At 47.1% G+C, this 19,784-nt stretch overlaps 9 protein-coding genes across 9 annotated transcripts; 2 read left to right on the forward strand and 7 right to left on the reverse strand.

The window, feature by feature from the left end:
- Window positions 1–347: 347 nt before the first annotated feature.
- Window positions 348–1,268, reverse strand: N7500_004371 (DNA-binding SAP; the record flags this gene model as incomplete). Its single annotated transcript, XM_056675517.1, has 4 exons — window positions 348–559; window positions 597–788; window positions 834–1,055; window positions 1,085–1,268. 4 exons carry the CDS (start codon window positions 1,266–1,268, stop codon window positions 348–350), a joined length of 810 nt encoding a protein of 269 aa, XP_056536042.1.
- A 299-nt stretch (window positions 1,269–1,567) lies between these two features.
- Window positions 1,568–1,849, reverse strand: N7500_004372 (uncharacterized protein; the record flags this gene model as incomplete). The annotated part of the gene is made up of 1 exon (XM_056675518.1): window positions 1,568–1,849. One exon carries the CDS (start codon window positions 1,847–1,849, stop codon window positions 1,568–1,570), a length of 282 nt encoding a protein of 93 aa, XP_056536043.1.
- A 477-nt stretch (window positions 1,850–2,326) lies between these two features.
- Window positions 2,327–2,833, reverse strand: N7500_004373 (T-complex 11; the record flags this gene model as incomplete). Its single annotated transcript, XM_056675519.1, has 1 exon — window positions 2,327–2,833. The coding sequence occupies one exon, from the start codon at window positions 2,831–2,833 to the stop codon at window positions 2,327–2,329; it is 507 nt and encodes a 168-aa protein (XP_056536044.1).
- Window positions 2,833–3,234, reverse strand: N7500_004374 (uncharacterized protein; the record flags this gene model as incomplete). Its single annotated transcript, XM_056675520.1, has 1 exon — window positions 2,833–3,234. One exon carries the CDS (start codon window positions 3,232–3,234, stop codon window positions 2,833–2,835), a length of 402 nt encoding a protein of 133 aa, XP_056536045.1.
- Window positions 3,235–8,286: 5,052 nt separating this feature from the next.
- N7500_004375 (uncharacterized protein) lies at window positions 8,287–8,541 on the forward strand (the record flags this gene model as incomplete). Its single annotated transcript, XM_056675521.1, has 1 exon — window positions 8,287–8,541. One exon carries the CDS (start codon window positions 8,287–8,289, stop codon window positions 8,539–8,541), a length of 255 nt encoding a protein of 84 aa, XP_056536046.1.
- A 285-nt stretch (window positions 8,542–8,826) lies between these two features.
- Window positions 8,827–9,156, reverse strand: N7500_004376 (ankyrin repeat-containing domain protein; the record flags this gene model as incomplete). Its single annotated transcript, XM_056675522.1, has 2 exons — window positions 8,827–9,010; window positions 9,053–9,156. 2 exons carry the CDS (start codon window positions 9,154–9,156, stop codon window positions 8,827–8,829), a joined length of 288 nt encoding a protein of 95 aa, XP_056536047.1.
- A 7,974-nt stretch (window positions 9,157–17,130) lies between these two features.
- On the reverse strand, window positions 17,131–17,622 carry N7500_004377 (uncharacterized protein; the record flags this gene model as incomplete). Its single annotated transcript, XM_056675523.1, has 1 exon — window positions 17,131–17,622. The coding sequence occupies one exon, from the start codon at window positions 17,620–17,622 to the stop codon at window positions 17,131–17,133; it is 492 nt and encodes a 163-aa protein (XP_056536048.1).
- A 499-nt stretch (window positions 17,623–18,121) lies between these two features.
- Window positions 18,122–18,641, reverse strand: N7500_004378 (mitochondrial 37S ribosomal protein mS23; the record flags this gene model as incomplete). Its single annotated transcript, XM_056675524.1, has 2 exons — window positions 18,122–18,505; window positions 18,609–18,641. The coding sequence occupies 2 exons, from the start codon at window positions 18,639–18,641 to the stop codon at window positions 18,122–18,124; spliced, it is 417 nt and encodes a 138-aa protein (XP_056536049.1).
- Window positions 18,642–19,353: 712 nt separating this feature from the next.
- On the forward strand, window positions 19,354–19,761 carry N7500_004379 (uncharacterized protein; the record flags this gene model as incomplete). Its single annotated transcript, XM_056675525.1, has 1 exon — window positions 19,354–19,761. A coding segment is annotated over one exon (408 nt), but the record flags the coding sequence as incomplete, so codon positions are not given.
- Window positions 19,762–19,784: the final 23 nt, after the last annotated feature.

The raw sequence follows: 19,784 nt of genomic DNA on the forward strand, positions 1-19,784 counted from the left end.
GAAGGCTCTGCTGGCGATAAATAAAAGATCATATACAGATGGAGATGGCTTACTTCAAAAGTTTGAACATTTTGAGAACATTTTTCAAGTATTTCGAAGATCACTATGTGGTTGGTTTATCTCTGACATTGGATGTAGCTTCTGATTCGAGTTTAGCTAGGCCGAGGGCAGCTCCACTGGGATCAGAAACAACTTCTCGAGATGATTGTGCAAATGTGCTCTTCTCGAATTTGGCTTCTAGATTGCGGCTCACTGGCAAAAAATGGGGAAATTCCAAGGCGTCCATCAAAGACATTCTGCATTACCTAGCCTGAGTTTGCTCCGAAGGTTAAAATGAATGATACCTACTATGGTATCCAATCCAGCGCCCTCAACCCTTCCTCTCGCGATCCGCTCCCGCATAATCGCCATTCAGCCCATGTCACACCTTGCAACAGGCAATCCGCCAGATCATCGAGTTTCCTAAGATCAACCGCAGCCACCTCGTCCATACCAGACTGAGCAGATAAGGGTGATGACGAGCGAGACCTCCCCCTTTCCCCTTCGTCTGCGTCTGACCCTGCCATTTCCGCATATATGCACCCGCAACACCATACAGAGCAGGAGACACAGATTTATCAGCCAGCAAATCTTATTGACGGCAGCAATGCCTAGCTCTAGTTTCCGAAGACCGTCGTCCGTGTCTGACAAGCATTGGTGTTCATTCACCGCAGCAGAAAGCCACCGTCCAATAATATCGATCTTAGCCTTCTTCACTCGCGCGCATTGGGTTTCTTCTCCTTCTTTTCCTTAACATCTAAATTTTCGCACCCTTCACTTTCCCAGGAACCGACTCAGGCCACCCTCAAGCCAATACTTGACTACCCGACCCGGCTCAAACCAATACCTCAAACAACCAAGTCGGCGACATTGCCGCCTCTCCTGCCGTAGCGTTTGGAGAACGGCATACAACATGCCCTCCATGATGCCAACGCGCATCGTCCACAAGAACGGCCCCCGCCGCCTGAACGAAGCGCTGGCGCTCCTATGAGCACGCGGCGTGGGGCGGTAGGCAGCTATGAGTGATGTAATTAGGAGTATACACGCATTTGCGGCGTAGATGTCGAGGGCTGTATAAATTTTTTCATCTTTGTAGATTTGGCGATCTTGACAGTCATATCATTTTCCGTTTCTTTTGGGAGTATAGGTTGCGATGATTCTGTGACGTCATTAAGACCTTGATGCTGATGCGGCGAGCCAGTGCCATTGTTAATCTCTCTCCAGAGCATTAAGATTCAAGTTTGATATCTCGAAACGGCGAGTCGATGCCAGGCTGTCAGTATAGGTGCTTGAGTGCGTTACGCGTCAATCCCGACATCTAGGGAATCAGTGACCCACGAGCAAATGTGCGAATGCGACGTTCTGAATCCCCATATCGATACTGAGGATACTCCATGGTTTGTCGTGTGGGTTTGGTTTTGTGGAATCTGTTGACGGTGGTCTTTGTCTTGAGTCTGTGACCAATTGTTTGCCAGAGCAGCCTGTCCCGATCGACCATATCGATTTGGCTTATAATTTTCGCTCCGCATTAGTACTGTGATTTGAAATACTGATGACACCTTTTTGCAGCACTGTCCACAGCAGCCAGTGATTGCAACTGCGACTGCGTCTGTGACTGTGGATGCAACGTCAGCTCTGTTGCAATGCGCTCAGCCAGAGAACGCCCTTCATGCCGGACGATTGGACGCCCGTTGCGCGCGCGTGCGCTGGCGGTGTGCTGATTTAAGCATGCGAGCCAGGGGTGGGTTGGGGGTACAGTGCTCGAGAGACGCATTAGGGGGGGTTTCTTTCTGCCTGCCAAGGATGACATTTGGGAAGTCTAGGCTTTCCGGTACAGGCACGAAGGAGCACAGCACGAAGTACGAGTAAATCCCTCTGACTTGGATGACCCGTTATGGTAATTTTAGACTGGACCATTTTTAGGGGCATTCTTCACGGTCAGCGCACGGACCCGATGGACCGTTTGCGTCGACCATGGCACTAGGTCGGATTTGAGTTTGTCTTTGTTTTCCAAAGGTCAGTGGAAGTTTGTAGAAAAGGTAAAAATGGAGTCGATCTGTTTTGGTCTACTCGACAAATAGGTATTATATGCGCCTTCTATTTCCCAGACACCGAGATCGGTCAAAACAACAGGAATAAAACTCCTCAATAGGCGGCAAAAAGTAGGCGCTAAACCCATATCAAACACCACCTCGAACAGCAGTAGCTCAAAATCCAAGCAAAAATAGATAGCAAATCAACCAAATTATATCAAGGTAACATGTTTAATCCACATTGCGATCTCATCTCAGAAATACAACAATGGAGACCCAAACACGCCAGTGTAGAACACCCATATGAGCAGACGCATCCCAATACGCTCGATATCCGACTGTTGCGGCATCAAGGCCAACAGGAAGGGTTCACGAATCCAGGTCTGCACCCGCCGGTCCTGTCTGTGGGTAATAGGAACCATAGTAGCCGACAATGGAACCCTCTGCGACTCACGAATCATAGTGGCGACAACAATGATATCTACAGGCGCGGCTGGCGATGTGCCCAAGGATCTTGCTGCGCATGCTGTTTTGGGAAGAAACAGCTCGAAGTTCATTCGAAGTGCCACTCGAGGCTTCCTCGTGGGGGAAATGACCTCGTCTGCGACGACAGGGTCGACTGCGGCGCGGCACAGGCAGCGGCCAATCTCAACCTTAATGCAGCGCATGTTTGTCGCGCTTCCGCCGCGGTGGTCAGGATCGTCGTCATTATTGTCTGGATTTCCCGCGACACGGTTCTCAGAGTCCATGCCGTCTTCCATTAGGACCAGATTGTGTTCGGAGGTGGAATGGGTTTCTTCTGGGGTGGAGATACCGCTTGTGCGTGTTCAGAGGACTCGAATATATTGCAGGCGATATCGAGATTGATTAGATTTTGGACGGTTGAGCGGGTGCCGGAGGGGTCGAGTGAAGGAAGGTTCGGGAGTGGCAGGCAGGGGCGAGTGGAGGGTGCGGGGCGATTCGGAACAGGGCTCGAGGGTTTCAGGGTATATTCCTGTTTCTGGTTGAAGTTGCTTGCGGGCTTCTGCGTTTGCATGTCTTGACGGGCTTGCTCGCGCACTGAAGATACCAGTGGCGGCAGGCTAGGTAATGAGCTACCGCGGGTGATTTTGCCTTGAAAAATCTTGGAGGAAGGGGACTGTATCTTCGATGAGCAGAACATGGGAATACTCGAATCTGATGGTTACAGCGGCGTCTCGCTCAGTCACGGATTAGTTCGAAAAGTTATGGGACAGAAGGTACAAATTTGACATACCAACTTCATCGCCTCTAGAATAAAGAGAACAATGTTCGCAGACCGTTGACAATCTCGCGGGGATCCTGAGACTCTGGCCCCTTTTGGATTTGATCGACCACTTAGAAGTCTGCCCACTCGTCGCATCGGAGCACAATGCGTTTTCAGGAGCGTCATAGTAATTTTGCCAGCGTGAGCATATCGAGAACGCCTTTGCGTATTGCTGCATAAACGTGGAACTTCCAGGTTCTGCATGATGATTGGTTGATCCGTTCTGGAACAAAGTCTTGATGACATCCTGCAATGTCTCGAACGGGCGGGAGACGGGGATCGAAGGTGCGTCAGTACCATCACTCGACTCCGACACTCGGCAGTGGCATCAACGGTCGCGGCATAGAAAGGAGTAGATAGTAATCTCCACACCCCGAGGGAGTCCCAATAATCCGCAGCTTCTTTCCGCTAGTTGGCCCTTTCTCCATCTGAGTCGGGCTTGAAATGCAGGTCGCGATCGGTGCGATGCATGCGGGAGTTGATGTTGCTCATGATACGGGCAGATCCAAAAACGCGGGCGTTTCTTAATAACGGTGGGATGTGCTTCAGGCCGCAATAGGCGCTGATCGCGGAATCAACCCCAGATTATAGGAGTATGCGGATAGCCTCCGGTGACGAGAGGGCTCTCGAAACCGAGAGACAACGGCTGGTAGCAGGGATGTAGTTTGTCGAGCCCATGGGGATAGGCGAAGGCGGTTGACGACGACAGAGGATTAATGGTAGTTCGGTCATCATGGTTGTGGCGATCGACGTAATCAGTTCATTGGTTCCTCTGAGTTGATGATCTAAGTGAAAGTGTAGTTTAAAAAATGTTTATGGTGTGTATTTGCATATCTCAGAACATATTTGTACTATATCTAACGATGGTGATGGCTTTGGCAGTAACAACATGCGCGGCAGGCGCTTTTTTGTTTTTATTGGTAGTTCTCTGGATTTTGGTTTCTTTTTGAAAGCATTTCCCTCTACCTGTTTTATGACGAATGTACACCTGTTAACAAAAATATTACTCTTAAGCTATATACAGACCAAGTATTTCAACCTCCGACATCGAGACCTGGCAAATGCCGCCAACGCTGCATATGACATCTCACCCACAACCCCCGAACAGTGCCTCAATATTCAATTCAACCTGCTACGGCCCTTGCCGCCTTCTCTACAACAAGTGACTACCTAACAGCCGTCTCCGCCAACCGCACAACCCGCGGCTGTACAAACCATCTATGACATCTCATGACTGCAGCACTGTTTCAGAGCTCCATTGATGGCAGAATACTTATACGTGGGACGTGCAGACCGCACTCCACGTAGAGAATAGCGGACTCTACAGTGCCTGCTAACTCCTGATACTTGGGCACGCTACTTTCGGCGACCTCCCCGTGCCACCGAGTATTTCATCCTCCATCTTTGATTACCAAGCACAACATCTCGCTCCAAATCTATTCAGGAGAGTGGATATGCTGATCAACCACTTTGGCGCGGAACTGTCGTTTACAGAGAATATGACGTGGCGCGGTGCGCAGGGCTTCGCGCAAGCCGAAGAAACCGTTCTTCGCTGATGTCTGCTGGAAATCGGCGACCAACAGCTCCTCCTCAAACGCACGCCGAGTGTACTACGCTCTCAACCGCCACACCCGCCGCGCAGGTTGCGGGGATATTAAACCATGGAACGTGGTGTTTCATATCATTTATTCCGCCCAGGGCGGGCTGATGTCTTTGTGAAAGCCACGTGAGATGTTTTTCCTTCCTGAGAGATGTGGTTGTTGCGCGAGGGCTCACTGATTATGTGGACCTCGTGGGGTCGGTTTTGGGTTATCGGAAATATGTCATTTCTCTAAAGTTCTTTTCTATTTTCAAAATTGAGGGCCAAGTTAGTATGTGACTTTCAGACCATGCCAAGCTCGTAACAGCCTTAACAATTATGGAAGGCTTTCGGACGATGTCGACAAGATTGTTGCATCATGTGGAGAATCACAAAAGCAATGTGATCTCTGAGTTCAAATAGGTTTCTTTCTTCATTGCCTTTTTTTGTATATAGAATCCAAAAAAAATCAACTCAGTGATTACTTGCCTCAAAAATCATGGTCTCCCATAGTTATCATGACCTCCGTTTTGATTCATTGTAGAGACTTTCTTGAATGGATTATTCTGTCTTCATTTGACATACCACTATGAGGGAATAGCTTAATCTCATTGCCACCCAATTCAAAAAAACACAGTACTATAAATGTAAAAATACATCGAGTTGCCCTTCTAACATGTAATGTCCCGTCCACGCATACCCAGCTGCTACGAGAGTCTCGTCAGCTATTACAACAAGCAGATGAATAAGCATAATATGACAGAATTTGTATATTTGAAGTAGAAGTACTAGATGTTACTTGGGGGTTGGCAATAGGGTGTCGGTCGGGAGCCATCATGACCCAGCGCACCAGTCATGGTGTATCACGAGAGAGTGGAATCCAAAGGTTACCGTATAAACATAGAAAAGTCTTCTGCGCACTTTATATTTTCTATCTTTCTTCTGTGTTCTAACTATGGGTTTAGAACCGAGGAAAAGGAAGGAGTGAATATCAAAAGGATTTTCATATCTGTTTTGTTACTCAAAGCAACAACTGAATTAGGAAAGCATAGATGATCTCTTGAGAATGACATGACCTTCGAACGTTTGACAGCAGAGTTACCTTTGTAATGTGAAAAACCCCCAAGTTAAATCTACTGGGGAGGCTTCTCATGGCCATGCTTGAAAAACCCAATCTATACCGATGGAACATCGTTTTCTGTAGAATGAGTTTTTGTAACTATGCGCGATGTTGACGTAGCATCGGATAATGAATGCTTTAAGATGCGAATATATCAGTGTCATTGACTTCGAGCTGCTCGTCTCGTAGGAGCATCTTTATGCCCAGTTTGTTTCAGCCTTCTGCGCGGCTTGTGGCGCCGTACCAAACTCTCCATTTGGCATCGACATCACTTTTTAATCAACGGCAGCCTTGCACAGCTGATGGCAATTCAAATAGCACTTGAACCATTCATTCTAGAGCAATCTTCCACGTCTGCGTCATCACTGCCACCAGTGGCGTATATACGCTCATTCTGTGCATTAACATCTGCACCAGACGAAGAACGGTCCACTGACTCCCACTTCCCAGAAACTGCTGCTCAAGTGTAGTGCTGTCCCCATAACAACGCCTCCGTCGAGGTCGGACTCGCCCCATGGGCCATAAAATTTCGAGCAACGCTGGAAGTATAAAACCTGGTAGCGGCGATATACAACATAGTTGCACCAGTTTGGGAATCCTTGCGTTCGGGCATACTCACAGTCAAAGATACGCGGATAGGTCCTCATCAATGCGAGTACCATGATATTTTAGAATAGCGCGTGAACAAAGCTCAGGCGTTCAGCAGGTACCCAGCCCTGTGACTCAAGGATGAGGCGTGCGCAAGCGACACTACCACCGTATAGCCGCATAGAAAGCTTTTCAACGACCGGTTTGCCGTGTCGAGCATGCTGGAGTAGGATAGCCACAATCTCAGGATACTTCTTCTCAGAAGCAATTACCAATGGCTCGAAACCTTGAACTTCATTGAGAAAAAGCGGTCTTTTGAGACTCCTGGGAGTGCCTTGATCACCAGTATTCGATCCGCTTGATCACTTTGACATTTATTGCAGCGAATGGCAACTTTGATATCCCCAGTTGAGGAACAAGCTTGGTGCTCATATAATTGATTTTTCGATATCGCCGTCGGCTGGCGCACGACCAGGTACTCTGGATGACTATAAACGTCGAAGGCGAACATCGCGTCGCAGCGATAAATGTTTTATAAATATATGTCAACTCTACGGCGCTGCAACAGCCGGAAGTCTTATAATCTTTTGAAAATCTGTTTTTTTTATTTACAACAAACCGATGTTCGATAACCGGTGATTTGAGACTAAACCAGTGTTTATTTATATTTTTCTTGATTCTTTGATGAGATGCCACCTACGAATTCCAGTCGCCGTATCGCATCAAACTCCATTTTGTAAGACTTCAACTAACCATTTCCGCCTGCTGATGACAGACCCAGCAACGACAGTTTTCAAAACAAAATGCTCAAAATTTGCTCAAATCTCCGTGCACCTTAACAGGCGTATCTGGAAAGAGTCTTCGAAGTGCTCGACTTTGAATCCTGCCAGTATTGCTTCTTGAACCAGCATTGATTGCAATCTCCTTTTTACCGCGACTCAGACTTGTCTTCACGATAGACATATACACGTCATGAGATAAAATGGCTCCATGGGTCCTCTTGGAAATAGTCGTTTGGCAATTGATGCATGTCCCCAAAAACGTCCGCGAACATTCAGTGTGCTTTTGAATTCGCTGAAATCACTTTCATCGGAGAGTAAAACTGCTATTCAAACAGGTATATTCCTTCTAGATGGGCGTTTGCCCCGTTTCGAGGAGTATGGAGACGGTAGCTTCGTGTCCACCAACAGCGGCAAGATGAAGAGGAACTGCTTACAATACTTTGTTGTTCCGGTTTTATGTGCTTGTTGAAAAGTGGAATAACCATCGACGTTGGCTCCTTGTTGCGGCAGAATAACGTCTTCTCTTGTCCGTTGCCTGCAGCCCAAGGCAGAGCGCTGTTTCAGTATCGCGTCAGTCTCGTCCACCTCTATACCTTGGCGAAGAAGCAGTTTTACTATGTCAGATGTCATATAAGAGGCTGCCTGCAGTGCATTTCTAGTTAACCAGATGCGCCACGCCGCATGCCTGCCAAGCAGAACCGAACAATGTCAATATGCCTACATCACAGGCAACCTGAAGTGCATTACCATTTGCTGCCACCTGAATCTTCGATGTTTGCTCCGTGATCCAACAGAAACTCAACGACCCTAAAGTTCCCTCGCTCCGAATGAACCTGGAGGCATGATCCAAACATTCCCCAATGCCTATCAATCTCTGCACCGGGACAGCAACACCTCTACGACATCAAAATGGCCTCCCTCCAAAGCTGCAAGGGTTCCAAGGGTCTGTCACTTTGAGCATCGAGTCTGCTCCATGGTCTAAGAGTTTCACCACTGGCAGATGTCCCCAGAAAGCTGCGATCTGCTGCAAGGCAGTGTACGCATCCCCAGTGGTACTCATTATCCTCAGAACTAGCATCCATGGCATCTATTCGAGCCTGGCTAGTAGCATCTAACCAAAATAACGTTGCCCTTTCCGAGCAGCGGCCTCAAGTGGCTGACCAAGCTGGCGGAATGTCCAGTCTGCCCGTACCCGTCCTTAACCACTGGTAGCGCAATCCTCTTAGACCTACAGGATAGGCTACCAAAACGGATTGTACTCATAGCGTTCCCAGTTAAGCTTCGCCCCAGCGCGAAGAGTACGTTGACGATATTCTCAGCAGCATATACGGCCGCTTGCAACATCACGATATCAGATGACGCGCCATAAGTATGTTGAAGTCTAATGCAGCACCCGCTCATCAAGAGTCGAACACACTGTCATTAAAGAAGGCAGCCTGTAGCGTGTTGCCAAGTGGCCACCAAAATCCATCTGCACGTGCTCCGTGATCCAGTAGCATCAACATCATATCGACATTTCCTAAGGAGGCAGCGGCTTGGGCAGGTCTGCCGAGCTTTTTGTCTTCAGTGTTAGGGTTGGCTTTTCTTCAATAGGTATCTTTTAATCTCGAGATGACCAGATATAACGGCAGCCCGCGAAGGCCAAACGTCACGCGAGCATCAATGTTGGCGCCGGCATCGATGACAAGCTGCACGAGACCAACTTTTCGGCTGGCGGTAGTGGCGGGCATTCCGAGAAGTACCCGTTTCTCTTGTTTATGCGACCATTACCATATTCTTGTATTGTCCTTGCTTGCCAGTGATCCTGAGAGAGAGTAACTTGCAGAGCAGATCGGGCCCTACGTTTGGTGTAGATAGCCAGCCTTGCCGCTCAAAAGCCACTCACAATATCGACATTGCCTCTAAAACTTGCAGTATCTATGGCATCATCGGGTACTTCTTGTGGTCAATCTGCATCCACTATCAACGAACAATTGGGCGACCCCCGTCATGCCCATTAGCTAAAACAACTGGAGCGGACTTAGGTAATTCACTTTTTCGGCCTGGAAGTTCAGCTGGGGAGAAAGAAGCGCCTCTTTCAAGTAAAATCTTCACAATTTCTCCATGCCCAGCAAAGGGGATGCTGCCTGTAGTGCAGTTCCATGTTGAGAGCCGGGGCATCTACACAGCTGCCCCCCAGATCTAGGAGTCTGGGTCATCTTGATGTGGCCCCAACGAGCGGATTAGGTATAGTGCCGAAGTATTATCACTTATTCCTTTGATTTGGAAATCCATTGCCCGAGCAAGCTCAGAAGATTCAAAGTACTTCTTCGAGGCCAAAACAAGACATCGTAAACAATGCTGATGGTGGCGAGGCGGGCCAGTACAGTGAGCTTTCTGTGGACAGTTGCTCCATCGAGATTATTCTCAATATTCAGTGTATCAAGATCATCCAGCCAATCTTCAAAGTGTTCTTCTTCCAGTGAAACTCGAAAGTGCTGGCTTGATCAGCCTATCTTTGGGGTGATCCACTGAGCTGCTCAAATGAGCCAGCCAATACCAAGTAGCGTAACTCAAAATATTGGACTCGCGTTCCTCCCGCGAGTATAGGCCTAAGCGCGATCAGGCAATAGTTGCATTGGACTCGTCGATAGAGAACTCGGGTAAAGTTTCAAAGATCTGCGCATCAAGGATCGGGTTTTGTCTACTCCGCGGCTTGTGGAAAACATACTCTCGGACTGTCAAGTGAACTAGGCGGAACATTAATAACGCTTCGTTGTCTATCGTCACGGGTTGCGGCAATAGTGTGGATTGATCTTGCTGATACATGGGATGGCTGGGTCGAGAACATGCTGATAGCAGCCACAAGTTCGGAGACTGAGAGCTTTCTTTTCGCGCACAAAATACGTGGAAGCTTAGGTACCACTCTTCTCGTGCTCTCGCTCATAGAGGTTTATTCGTCTGTAGATGGCCTCATATGATTTGCGCAGGGTTGGAGGCGAGGTCAAGACCTGGCGAATACGTCAATATCCTTGACATGGTCTAGTATATATACTTTCGAGCTGAAGTATTAGAAAACTAAAATCGTCAGCGTAAAGGTCATATGAATAAAAAACTCCATCTAAATCTTTAGCCTTGATCGTGCTACGTTCATGTGGCATGTCATAAGTGCCTCGCTTATGTCCTCCCCAAGCATACAGCCCCAGGTCAAACTCACCAGCTATAGTGAGCCATCTTTGCGAATCTTTCGACCTCAATTTCGACAAATTTGCTTCGAATCTTCGTGATTTGATTGAAAAGTCACCTCTAAGGTTTCGCCTTTCTGAATGCCACAATATCTTCTTCCTTATGAGCTCGAAACAAGATCTTGACAACATCTGGCACCGTTGTCAGAATCTCCTCAAGAGCCTAGAAGCCGTCGTTGTGAGCTGCACTCGTCTAATGCATCATCGTAATTGTTAACGGAGTCGCTCGGCGATTTCATATGACTTCCACACAATCTTCTACCGTCACAGTGCCGGTCTTTCTCCGGTATGAAACCGCTTCTGCTTGTCTTGATTTATACACTTTCAATAACGGACACGAACACGACAATCATTTTCTTCGCTTGTGAAGATCTGCTTTGCAGTCGCATTATCTTGGGGGTCGGTTCGTTCCCGGGCTCTGCAAGGTTCAGCAAAGAAATGCGCTATTGGTGCTGTTGAGATGCGCCACAGCAGCTCTGTTGACGTAGGTGTTTGAATCAAATCGCACTAGAAAAGATCAATTCCCCCTTGGTATGATACAGTTCTCGACGTTGAAACTTACCAAGTTTTCGTCTTTTCCGCACCCCGCTAAACATCCTAATAGCTCGAAGTGTAACATCCATGCCCCATATACAGATTTTAAGTTTTATATGCTTACGCATGCCATATAGCCAAAATGTCCGAACTGCTCGAGTCTTCCAGGTCATGAAGCTTGATCTTGAGAAAAACCACTCGCCTGACCAGATATAACAGATGCCAATGCCTCCCTGTAGTGTTGTTGGGCGGCGACGGGAAATCACGATGACTCAATTTCTCTTACTTTCTGGTCATAATTAGCCTTGTGTTCCATGTTTTTCCTGCATAAAGAGTACTTTTCAAAGCACCATAGAGGTCAGATGCCTGATCTGTAATCCTAATCAGGGTCGCTCAAAACCTCCAAGTTGCCTCCAGTCTTTTTCGGATGTTTTCGACGTCTTCACGGTCCGGTGGTCGTGAGGGCATCGTCGATATGCCGTCGTGAATATCTTCCACCCTAATACAATGTCGAAAATTGGTATTTATCCATAATCAACAACGGACTTTCACCTCCAGCAGAGATATTTAAAGCTAGGGCTTTCTGCTCTGCGGCCTCCATTTGCGTCACTGACTTGAATGGACAAGCTGGAACTGATTAAGTTCCAGGAACACGCTCTAATTCTCGGTCAGCACACATAATCCTCAATCCATTGAATCAACTCACTCAAGCGCGAGGAATCCACGGTGCCTCTTGGCTCTACAAATGAAGTCAGGACAGTGGAATACAAGTTCACCATTCCGTTCCAAAGCACAACCTTGACTGGTAGTTCCACCACCCCACAGTATGAACAGAGCCTCAAAGTCCACGATCAATCCTGTGGCCTTCTCCAATCCTCAACAATAGCACAAAAACTTGACAGAAGAAGGTCAGCTGGCAAGAACGCACACCGGCCCACGGCGCGCCGTGAACAGGGTCATGCTGGACCGCGATATCAACAACCTGCATATCTTTGTAACATTACAGCAATCTTAGCGCATAAATCACGAATGATAGACTCTTGCCCCGATACCGATGGTGACCCATTTATCCGCGGCTGGCGGTCGCGCTGAATTTCGTTGCCAGTATGTCATTCAGAGTCTGTTTAGCTTCTGGAGCTGGGGGTTTGAGATTTGAAGATACGTCGATCTTTTCCGGGAGTGTTGATGGGCAAGGTACATAATTGGGAGTTTGCGGAGGTTTGCAACGTCATCACAGTATCACCGGTCTTTTGATCAACGTATAGAATGCGGATGTGTATTCAATGATCAAAATGAAAATAAAACAAGAACCAGCGCTTTCATTTGTTCGCGTTGAAGGTGAGAAGCTCGCCAGAATTAGACAGTGAGCTGTGTAGCCACACATACGTACCTCGCAGCATCCTTTAATTCATATATATAAGTTGAGTTCCTGATGACATGAATTTACAAGTCCTCGAACTTTCTATCATTATGTACAAGAAAAAAACATGTTTTTTTCCCGAACCACCTTCTATTGTAGAAAATCAGGAAATATCCAGAAAATATCAGATCCTAAAGGGCCAAAATGTGTACAGTCTAAGGTCATTTTATATGGAAATTCAAGCGCTAAATAGGTATAAATAGGGTTCGTCATGTTCCCCCCATAATATAGGGTTCAACTGTCTCTATGTATCAGCCCCATAGAGTAGGCCATAGAGTCACGTTATATAAGTCCCTGATTTGTCTTTATAAGAACACCCCTCACATCTATACGTATTAAAATTCGCAACCCATCACCCCAGATGTGAGGAAGTATTCGACGAGTTAAAGGTCAGACAACCTCACCTGCGTTCTTTATGCGGCTTCCGCACACGACAAGAAGATCACCGTTGCGAGTCACGACAAATACAAGGATTACAGTGAGTTTCTCTCTACTTCAACATGACACTCCCCGTGCATGGTAAATGCAGAACCTCGCCTGACTCTCCTGCTGGGGATGGCCAGAAACAAGCTAGTCTTTATCACCTGGTATGTAACAAACATCGCATCACCTTGATGTTTGGGGAGGAAAAGTTGATCTCGTGATCGAGGTACATGGTGCTGACTGTTGGGGATTTTGATACCGTTACCCGAGGCTGCCAGCATTCATGACAAATCTTGTTACACATCAAACAAAGATCACCTCTTCTACGCCCTCCAGGATATCAATTATTTATGTCCATGGCATTCTCAGGCCGATTTGGCTCGTACTTGCAGGTATGTACTTTGTCCCTGTGAACCGTGACTCCATGGCTAGTGTGGTGACCATGGAACTGGCAATTTTCTCGTTTTACTTAGTCTGGGAAAATTCAAGGCTCTTTAAAGGAGCTTTTGATTTCAATACTTCTTTTTGTGAATCTGAAACCCGCTGGGTGATGGGCGACTCACAGATCATGGTGATCTGGCTGTGCTGTGCTGTTTCCATATTTCGTTATAACACATCTCTTACGAATTTTCCATCGTTCACCTCCGCCGCGTACTACGTATTGAATAATTTCAAACATGTTGAAGGCAGGAATTGCATGTAATAAGCGGAAGTTCGCCGATAAACATCATTTCATTTGGGGCTTATTGTAACAAAGACCCAGTTATTCATAGGATGTTGACCCGCTAATGCAGGAAAGAGAAGCAAAAAGCACACCAACGAATGCATATGTAGTCGATAGTCAAAAAGACTCAAAAGCATGCCACAATCGATTGTTCGTAACAGTTATCTTTCAAAGGGATCAACCACCAAATCGGAAAAACAGAGGCCACAAATCGAGAATGGGATTGCCGGGACGAGTTGGTATTACAAGAAACCAAAGTAATGTGGCTGGCATGCACGATAGATTTATCATAGTCATCATCATAAGACCGACGAAAAAAGAGCCTGGGGGAATCCATCGTGACGCATTGAAAACGAGTTCTCTGACATAGAGCGTAAAGTTATTTCATAGTCATAGCGACGGAAGAACAGGCTTGATTTGACGAGGAAGAGAAGCGGAGTCGGCGCCAGAGAACATCGCCCTCGAAGAATATATCACTGTCTCCACCTAACCAGTGTCAAAAGGATAATCCGCCTTTCACTGTGTAGAGCCAACCTCTCCGCCTCAACGAGTGGCAGGATGGTAACTGTTACAGATACATATCATATTGATTGAATGGCGCTATCGTAAAAACAGATAATGAATGATGTTTAATAGTGATTATCAGGTGGCGAGGCGCCTGCAACGAGGTATATAAAAGCAAATAAATGCCAGGTGATGCAGGCAGAACTGCAAAGGATGGAAATACCCTCAAAAAACGACCTGCCTTTAGCTCTTTTTAATTGACGTAGAATAACAACATAGTAGTAAAAATTATGCATACCTTTCATTCCAACATCTCGTTAAATAAGATCTGAACATTTATAAATAATTGTATAACTCTATTAAGAACTCACATGATTAATTGTGAAACCACCACGCCTAATTATTTTTAATACCATAGTGTGACATTCACCAAGACATATCAAGACAAACTGAAATTAACACTCCCGACGAGATAAAGAAATTATTTAGGGTTTGAGTTCATCGAATCAAAGATTGTCGGCAGCCTCTTCCAAGCTTACTAATTGCCGATGATAGTGAAGTACCACCTGCATTGCATATGATATATAGCAGTCAACCAATGAAATCTTTCTGCTCTCCTTCCTCTTCAGTACCAATAGTCGATCAACTAATAATGTTTGAGCCATGAATAAACTCTCTTTTTGAAACTCACTAATGAAAGTTTTGCAACAAAATATCATTTAAGATGTTGATATTCTATTTGACCTATAACTCAACGATTTCCTGTTCACCTCATGACATAAGAGACTGTTACCAGTCAATTTATTACCGTTTCATGGTCTTTAAATTATTGGCGAGACATCGATAACCAAGTATCCTTCCGCATCGGCGCATCAATAATGGTGGGTGAATCTCTATTTGAGTGCCAGCAGTACAGATCAATCTCCGGTGCCGAAGAGAAGTAAAGCCTTAAGTAATAAGCATTTTCAACAAACATTTGATATTATAAGCTCAGGCAGTTTTTGGGAGAAATACGCAAACATTCATCAACTTTCCACAGTTTGCAACATCATCAACCCAACGTCAAACACCAAGCGCGGATGCGCGAACATCTTGGCGAAGTAATATTCGCGTAAATTCCATTGCAATAACGTAATAACAGGCGACAACCATCAGCTATTACGCGCTGGCGTATTTCTGTGACTGATGTGATTGACTCGAGGTCATTGATAAGTATTGATGCGCAGAGGCATCGTTGAGTTGATCAAGTGTGAGGAAGCATTGTAAAGAGCAAGTTCGAGGGCTGTGGCGCCTGGTGTCATCATGCTTGATCACGTTGATCAATGTCGATGGGAATGAACTTGAGCGAGGCAAATAGAATACACTGCTCTTAATTATCAGTTAGTCAGACCCACGCTCACCCTTGTGTTCAGGTAGACTGGACATCGATTAACCCATCCATCTCGCGGACGTCGACGCTCTCTTGGGGCTCGTAGGACTTGGAGAATACTGTCACTCGTAGCTATTAGCTACAGGCAGCCGCAGTCCGAAGTACTGATCCATGGCTGAGACCCCGTAGATGCTTCATTTCGGTATGGGCGCGTTTCATCCAATGTACCCAGATCAGTATTGCTTTGCGGGATGATCAGTCCCATTCTTTTCCTTTAACAGATGATCCTTGGATTATGCCCTCGCCTATTGCTTCGGTTACGTTCGTTAACGGAATGAGGGGCCGCCGGAGTCTTTGGAGACCAGGCATGTGATGAGTAGCGCCTTGTTGTCCAGAAGCCATGCGATAGTGTGATTTAATGGGATTGGCGATTGCTCGTGATATCGGTAAAGACCGAGATGAGCTTGCTGAGCTATCACCAGTGCTGGGTATTACTAAAAATCGACCACTCCAAATTCCGCTTTGAAAGGTATTGGTGTTGGTACCGGCTTAGCCTCAAAAATACCATCACTGTGTTGACACCGACTATTTGGCCTACATCAGAAACAACCCGTAAGATACACAAACCTTGCATCCGCGATGATTTCTGGCTCAGATTGTGCTCGTCTGCTGTCGCGTTTTATTGAGAATCTCTTGAGTTTGGTCGTGGCTGCAACTTCTTTCTCGTTGTCGGTCATCCAGAAGGTGTCATCGTTCTCAGTTTCTCAGAATGTCGCGCGGTGGCTTCGCAGAGGATTTCCGACACCGCCGAAAATTTGGAAGCTTATGCATCTCAGAGAGGCAGCTGGGAGGTCAACAAGGCGATTTTGCATCATTGACAGAATCACCAATGATTTCAGTTTACTGATCTCATTTGGTAATTCCTTGATCTTATTCGGCTTAAATCAGAATTTCGAGCAATGGTAGTTTGTAAACCTAGCAAGCAAGATTAGGCGCAATGCATACACAAAGCAGATTTGTTTTTGAACATACTCCTTTGGGAATTCACGGAAGTTGTTCGCTCTTATGTTGAGATAAGCGTAGATGCGAGCACTCTGCAAAGCGATACTGGGATATGGAAGAGCTGGTTATTTGACAGGAACAGCCTTTATACCTAGTCCAGTATGGATTCAGACCAGTGATACCGTAGCCTAGGAACGAGCAACGCGAAACGATTATAAAGTACAAAGCAAGGCTCCGACGTACCATTCGACTTCATCTTTAATCAAGTCCAACGGCTGGTTCAGGGATCCTCGCAATGTGTGAATGTCCAAGATCAATAGTCAGCAGAAGCCCCGGTACATCTCTGTGACGGCCTCGCTGCCTGCTAGGGAACGCTTGATATCTTGAATCCCACTTTCCACGGCATGCCGTGCTAGTTCGATGGTTTCCTCGGGGCTCGGTGTTTTCGAGCCAGCCAGTTTAACGCTGCTAGTAGTCTCCGGGGTATCTCCACAAAAGCAGTGCTTAGTCGACTCCCCCGTCCGGAGTATGGAAATCATCGCCTTGTGACGCCAACAAGCCACCTGACTCTGGAGTTCCATCTTCCATGTCATCCTCGTCTATATCGCCGTGGTTCAAGCGCAGCCCACATACCGCATCCTCGGAACGAGTCGTTGAGATGTCATGGCTGATAAAGGCCCAGATGTTCTTGATCCAGGCACACCCCAGGGCAGCACTTTCGTTGACGAATTGATATACTGCCGGAAAACGAAGAATATCAAGCGCTATTACCATTACCATATGAGCACACTTCAGGCACCTGCGCAAAGCATCATTGGTTGTGATTTGGCCGGAGGGTGGGCTATCTTCAGTGAGATGGGAATCGACGTCGAAATTTGGCCGTTGGACAAAGTAGGAGGAAGAAAGATCGAATCTTAATCGCCAAATGATGAATCGGTCGGGTATTAAGTGGTCAAATTCGAGCAGACTCCAGTTGAGACCGGGGAAATGGTTCATTGAAGCTCTCACGGCGGATGACAATGGCCGGGCGCGATAAAGAGATTAGCCCTGAGAGATCTGATGATCAGAGAATATTGTTCCGCGAGAAGCAATATAGGTCTTAGAAATTAATAAGGCAGCCACGAATGTGTACTGAATGGAGTCTTGGTCCTGGAATGAAGGGAATCGGGGACATTGAAGTTGGGCGAGGCTGGAAATCTTCTGATTAGGCAAAACACGCCCAAACACCGGACCCTCCCACCAGCTCCTGCGCCTCGACTCCGCCTGCGTCACTGTATCGCAAATATCAGGATTATGTTCGAAAAAGATAGCTCAGTTACTAGAATGAGAGGTGAATGGACCAATAATGCATGTGCTATCGCGTGAAAGAGCTAGAGAAGTACAACATCCAGGTGAATTAGATCAAATAATATACATAGACCATCAATGTGAAAGACTAGGGGAAAACTTCTGGGAAGAGTTGTACCATAATGGCGTTCGAGTCCACTCCAACATCTCAAGCTCTCACTGAGTGACAGGTCTCACAGGGTGACCGCACCTCTGTTTCCTCGGCCCCAATCTCACTTGATTCAGTAGTCTCTCCTAGATCTGGTGCACCGCTTAGAGCTGATTTCCGCTGATCTGGACCAGAGATGTTTCCCGGGCCCAGGCAACCCGGTTGTCGTACTGCTCTTCCTCCCCCCCTTCCATCTTCGTATGATTTCCATGTATGATGGTCAAACTCTGCGCCATATGCCGCGGCTTCTTCTGCAGCCACCCGACGTTGAATGTCCTCCTGCAACCGAAGTCGATAGAATTCTCGGCGAGCAGTATCATAGGCAGCACTCTTGGTCATATCCGGAACGTTATTCCCAAAAGCCACAATTGTCGCTGGACAACACTAGGACCGGAAAATAAACACATTAGCATCGGGGATTTTCCATTGGGAAGGACAAAGAATCTCAAGTGCAAACATTGGGAACACACACCTTTCACCATCTAACCGCTTCCTGGTTGCTGAATGCTGGCTCAGTCATAGTGTTCAAAGTCCTTCGGTGCTCTCAAGAAGACACGAGGGCGGGCAAGTTCCCAGGGATGGTCGCGGAAGAATTGAGTTCGCAATTGATCTTCCTCATATTTGAGCTGGACGGGTTGGAAAGTCGGCTGGGCTTCTTGGGCTTTCTGCGCTTCTCTTGCACGCGGGAGACAACCTGCGGCTTCGATGACCAGGAATTAAATCTTCATCCGCTATTGAACAAGCTCATGCTGAGGAGGCGGGTACAGGAATGAGGTTTCAGCAGGAGGATCTCGCCGACCACACCGACCCATTGGGGCAGTTTGCTGGTCTTCCACTGGCGGGTGGTTGAGTGCTGTCTGTCGTACCCGAAGGGCTGTAGGTTTATCTTCCCATAACGGTCGGATACAGCCGGTAGCTGGAATAATTCAAAATAAAAAAGAGTTGAAGCGCGACTCAGGACCGCAAATCAAGAGACAAGATGTATTGCGCTACAGGGGACGGGGTGGTTGATGCGGGCAGCAAAAGATGGGATTGGCAAGCGCGGCTCCGATTGGTCGGTGACTCCGCAGACCAGAAGTGCAGGCCGTTCATCTTCAGAAAAACACATTTACGTCTTCCAATCTTGAACCCTATCACACAATGCTGCTTTTGCGCCCAGAAAGTAGACTGCTCTCTCTCCTGTGCAGTGGCAACAGGCTTTCTTTGGATGCGGCCTACTATTTTTTTACACGATGTCTGTTATCTCATGCCTCATCCAAATAGGTCCCCCAGCTCGCCAAGCCTGCGAATTCACTGAAAGCGGGCCTTGGATGGGCTTCCTCTCTTTCAACAGCCCTCAATGCCTCCCTCAAGCCCCCTTCTCACAACTCCTCGGTCCGAAGGCTCTGTCCCCGTCCTCCTTCCGTCGCGTCAATAGCAGATATTTTTGTCGGCTCGCTGGTTCTAGCAAGCTTCTGCCACGAACACTCGCCGAGTCGTCGGGAGTTGTCGACAGTAGCAGGGTGCCTCGGATCTTAATCTTCAAGGAATTCCAGAGCAGCGCCACTAATTCGCAGACCGCTACCACCCGACGACAACCAGAGTATTCAAGCTCAAGGTTTGATCTGTCGCAACTAAAATTGATCAGCAATGGATTGGCACGTACGGATGATGACAATACAGA

The sequence above is a fragment of the Penicillium coprophilum genome (assembly GCF_028826855.1).
Source record: "Penicillium coprophilum strain IBT 35676 chromosome Unknown utg000002l_segment0_segment1, whole genome shotgun sequence".
Classification (NCBI taxonomy): Eukaryota; Fungi; Ascomycota; class Eurotiomycetes; order Eurotiales; family Aspergillaceae; genus Penicillium; species Penicillium coprophilum.